The following is a 5,000-nucleotide window of genomic DNA, read 5'->3' as shown; positions in this document are numbered from 1 at the left end:
TATAACATAATTGTGTATGTGCGGTTGAGTGTTTGGGCTTCTTTGAGGTGTGTGGGTGTGTGTTTTAGACACTTCTCCTCAAAGCTCTGTGAATTATATTATCAGGTGCCCTTTGCTTTGTTGACTGATCTGATCTTCGACAAACAGACCCTTTCATCTGGGGAGCCTGCAAGAAAAGGCTGGATATCTGCTCCTCAACTCACACCGCCCACTAAAAAACCTTCAGAAAATAAGATTCAATTTGTCACACCCTTTCTGTATAGAAAGACAGCACACCCTGAGCCTTTGATAAAGCATATCAGTACTAGCTCCTTCCAGCACAAATGAATTTCAGAATCCTGTGCACTTTGGCTTTAAATAATAGGCCATTCCAGAACACACTCACATGTTGTAAATCTCCTCGGACTGAATGTTTACACTGCTGTGACCCAGTGTAGCAATGGCAGTCTGTACATAACTTTGGTGTAAGATCTCAATAGATTGTGAATTGAGGGTGATTGTGAATACAATTTTAGAGTCAGTAAGGCTTTCCAAGATAACGCATAGCAAGTCATGCAGAGCAAGAATACATTTCAGAATTAAGATTTCTCAGACTTTACTGAGAAAACTTCACAGAGACAGAGAGAGACAAACAGATAGAGACAGAGAGACATGTCAGGGAAGGGTGGGAGGTTTAACATTGAAATTAATAATTTAATCTGATTAGTTCTGGGTTTAAATAAACAACGTGATACAATACCAAGTGATATGTATAGGTGAAGTGTGGCCATAAAAGCCATCTCTGCTAAACAGATGCAAGACACCAGAAGGTTGCAGTCAGTAAACACCATCCAAATACCACTATATGGTCCACCTCATAATACAGCATTCACATGTGAAACAGTATATCACGCATTCAGGTGAGATGAATGAAGAAAACCCATACCTTGCTCTTTGGTTTCTCAGGGCTGTTCTCTGAGGACGGCTCCGTGGAGCTGCAGGAAGGAGAGAGGTTACTGAACACACACAGAGACGCAGGGCGAAGCAGAGCATGCTGGGAGATCTTACTACCGCGCGGCAGCAACAGCTAGCGACGGCCGTGGCGTACAACAGCACGAGGGGATCGGGCCAGCCAAACTCCTCCCGGCGCTTCATGCTTGGCGTTTATACTGCCGTGGGTTACGATCGGTTCAGATGATAATACCCAGTGATCACGCTTCCCTGTGATGAATATATCTGTTTAGGTCATAAAGCAAGTGGCAAAAATTTTCCGCATTCGATTGATTGCTTTAATACGAATCCACGATCGGAATACAGCACAGCTCATTGTGATAGATTGTCCCTTCAGTGCTGAACGGATGTTCTGTGTAGCTAGCAGGACGCACTCACGTGTCTCAGTGCAGCAGGACGAGGATGATAACGATGAGAGATCACTGCATATTTATGACCAACCGAACCGTATGAAGGGGCCTTCGTGTGTGTGTCTCAGTTCGTGTATGTGTGTGTACGCGAGTCCCAGACAGCCAGGGTCAACTGTGCACAATGTGTTAGTCAGGAGTTGAGCTGTCAGGCCACACTACACACTCGTCTACCTCCAACCACCTCACAGGGAGCACGTTCCTGAGGAGCTGCAGTATCGCGGGTGTAGCAGGTCACCGGGTGTGTGTAGTTCGCGTGGGTGAGTACACGCTGGGGTCACCCGTGTCCAGGTGAGCCTCGCGGGGGTGGGGCCAAGCCGCACAGACACGGCAAGCCAGCTCAGAGCTCCACGTGGCTCAGATCAGTCACAGCGTGGGACTAAGTCACTCCGAGTGGTTCATTATCTAAAAGCTTCCCCGACATGCAGCGAGAACGCAGCTTCGAGCAGACGCTTAGCTGCAGCGCGAGAAGTGGCAGCTCACCGCAGGTCCGACGTCTTCTCGCTGTCGTTCCCCTCCTGACTCAGTGGAGGACCCGGCACCAGCGGAGAACCTGCACAGACACCGAGCTTCACACTCCGCACTGGGCCACACACTCGTAAGCCCATGCTTGGTCGGAACGTGGTGTGATTCGTTATGGTCGTGTTGCACTTGATTCTGTTTCTTACTATTCTGTTGTTACTATCACTACAATGACGATTGTGTTACGTACAAGGATTATCTTACACTGAAGATTATGTTACACACTGTAAACAATATTAACTATAAGAAATCCTGCATGCAACATCACCACCATTGTAGTAACATTATATGGATAATAAATGTTTAAGTACATTTGTATGTTTCTATCATATTGAGGTTATGATTAGATGATTAGCTGTCCCAGTAACACTGCTGACACCTATGCATTGTTATGGCAGGTAAACGTAAGCAGATATTACTGGTGGAGAAGGTAAGGAAGACATATACTCACTCGGATGTGATACCTCTGCTATATTGTGCATGCTGGAGGCCAGACACTGTAGAAGACAAGGGACAGAGAGAGAAAGAAAGACGGAGAGAGAGAGAGAAAGAGACAGACGTTGAAGGACAAGAGAATGAAATCTTCTCTCACTCAGATGATGCTTAACTGTTACTGTCCATATGCGTTTTTAGAGACTTTACCAGCAGTCATCATCATGAAATGCACGAATGCGCTCTACAGCTAAAGCAATCCTGTTGAGCAAGTCTCAGCTGGGGCAACGGTTAGGATCTCACAGTATTATAAAGGACCTGCCCAGGCCACAGTCAGCCCCATACACACTCCCACAGAGAGGCCATCAGGGACACTTAACCTTAACATCGTTCACATCACTGTCAGGGGCAACAGCAGGCCTGCTGGAGCATATGGTGACACTTCATGGCAAAGGGATTCTAATCATTACACTGTGAAGACATTCTTTAAGATAACATATGTGTGTGTGTGTGTGTGTGTGTGTGTCTCATTCTGAGATGTTTTGAGTACATCAGCAGACACTTCCTGCTCTCCTTAGCCATGCTGGCAAGAGTGTGTGTGAGTCCTAATCCTCTTTATCGACAGTTTGTGTGTAGGTGTGTGTGTGTGTGTGGGGGCTGGAATTTGTATGAGTAGGAGTATGGTGGGTGTGTGGTATTCATGCATGTGCATGTGCATATGTGTGTGTGTGTGTGTGTGTGTGTGTGTGTGTGTGTGTGTGTGTGTGTGTGTGAATGTATGAGGATGTGTGTGTGTGTGTGTGAGCGTGCGGGTGTGTATGAGGGTGTGTGTGTGTGTGTGTGTGTGTGTGAGCGTGCTGGTGTGTATGAGGGTGTGTGTGTGTGTGTGAGCGTGTGGGTGTGTATGAGGGTGTGTGTGTGTGTGTGTGTGTGTGTGTGAGCGTGCGGGTGTGTATGAGGGTGTGTGTGTGTGTGTGTGTGAGCGTGCGGGTGTGTATGAGGGTGTGTGTGTGTGTGTGTGTGAGCGTGCGGGTGTGTATGAGGGTGTGTGTGTGTGTGTGTGTGTGTGTGTGTGTGAGCATGCGGGTGTGTATGAGGGTGTGTATGAGGGTGTGTGTGTGTGTGTGTGAGCGTGCGGGTGTGTATGAGGGTGTGTGTGTGTGAGCGTGCGGGTGTGTATGAGGGTGTGTGTGTGTGTGTGTGTGTGTGTGTGAGCGTGCGGGTGTGTATGAGGGTGTGTGTGTGTGTGTGTGTGAGCGTGCGGGTGTGTATGAGGGTGTGTGCGCTTGCCCACCCTCTGCTCCAGGTCCTGATCCCCCTCGCTAGTCCGGCCTCTGTCTTGTACGCTGTGTGGTTGGCTGGTGCCAGGCAGCAGGTTCTGAGCCTTCCCCGCCTCACCGCCCACACTCTTCAGCCCAGCCAGCCCTGAAACACACCACAGTTACACAACAAACAATACACACAAACATACACACTCAGAAAAGTCTGGGGTTTCTTACAAACATGTGCAGTGGTTAGGATGTAAAGGTCTGGCCTTTGAGGCCTGACTGCGTTTGGATCACACTCATGTAGTATGCCATCCTTCTTCATTACATTCTCTTTGATGGCATGTAAAATGAAACTACATCCTGTTAGCGACAGGCCAGGAAGGCCCCTCCCCCTGAAGAGCCCAACCCAGTGAACTCTGACCAAGCCCAGCACTGAACTACCACGGCAGCCAGCCACCTCATTCAGTCACTACGCATCCCGATCTGGACTCAAGCACCGGCCTCTTTAGGGCAGTTATTACAGCAGGCTGCAGCAGATTTGCTGCCCATTAAAGTGCTCCCCATAAGGAAGGGAAACGAAGTGCAGTTTCACTGGAAAATTGCATCCCAAAATGGGTAAACAGAGTTATTCACAGAGCTCTGAACTTTCATTACTGCTGTGAGAGTGATAGTCAGAGAGAGAGAAAGAGAGAGAGGAAAAGAGAGAGGGAGAGAGAGAGAGAGAGAGAGAGAGAGGTTCTGCTGGGAAAACAGGTTACATTACTGTAATTATGGTTACATTACCGTAATAATGAAAGCCATGTTTTAAACCAAAAAATCATAGGCTTCAGAAACAGAAAACAGAAACAGAGAAAATATATTAATAGATGGGCTCGACCACAACAGCACTAGAATCTTGTCTAGTGCTCTGCCATGGGTGTGTGTGCTGTTCTGTAAGCCCACGCTGCTCACTGTGACAGTCGCCAACAGGGGGAGATACCTGTGGCCAGACAGCTTTCAACACCTGGGAGTCTTTACCTAGTTCTACGTCTGACAAATCACATAGCTTTATGTAAATGTACAAACTTCAAATGTGCCCTCAAAATGTCCCCTGTCACTTCAACTGTCAACCACGACCCTTTATGATACGTCTGGCGGATTTAGGGTGAAACCCAGAGAAGCGAGGACATTTTCTAGCTGGTTGAAGGAAGAGCACTTCTGTCCTTGTGTAGAACACTCCCAAAATGGAGACTAATGAAGAGTAATAGCACCCATATACGAACTACACAGCACCTCACAACACATCACCATTCAGGGACAGCTTCAGAAGCATTAACTGTATAAGGTGTGTGTGTGTGTGTGCATGTGTGTGTGCATGCATGCGTGTATGTGTGTGTTTGTG

The 5,000-nt window shown here is 47.7% G+C and overlaps 1 protein-coding gene across 7 annotated transcripts in view; it reads right to left on the bottom strand.

The window, feature by feature from the left end:
- Positions 1–5,000, bottom strand: part of ppp1r9a (protein phosphatase 1, regulatory subunit 9A) — a 39,277-nt gene that overhangs the window by 4,188 nt on the left and 30,089 nt on the right. For 4 of the 7 annotated variants that reach the window (XM_077008796.1, XM_077008795.1, XM_077008799.1 and 1 more), the window contains exons 12-16: positions 3,646–3,776; positions 2,371–2,416; positions 1,881–1,950; positions 926–974; positions 740–784 (exon numbers count right to left, since the gene is read on the bottom strand). In XM_077008796.1, coding sequence (XP_076864911.1) covers positions 740–784; positions 926–974; positions 1,881–1,950; positions 2,371–2,416; positions 3,646–3,776 — 341 coding nt within the window. The remainder of the gene's footprint in view (positions 1–739; positions 785–925; positions 975–1,880; positions 1,951–2,370; positions 2,417–3,645; positions 3,777–5,000) is intronic. The other 3 variants (XM_077008801.1, XM_077008800.1, XM_077008798.1) reach the window with 2 other exon arrangements.

This window comes from Brachyhypopomus gauderio, chromosome 6 (genome assembly GCF_052324685.1).
Source record: "Brachyhypopomus gauderio isolate BG-103 chromosome 6, BGAUD_0.2, whole genome shotgun sequence".
Lineage (NCBI taxonomy): Eukaryota > Metazoa > Chordata > Actinopteri > Gymnotiformes > Hypopomidae > Brachyhypopomus > Brachyhypopomus gauderio.
Note: the sequence above shows the minus strand (reverse complement) of the source record. Positions and strands in the feature narration are given on the sequence as shown.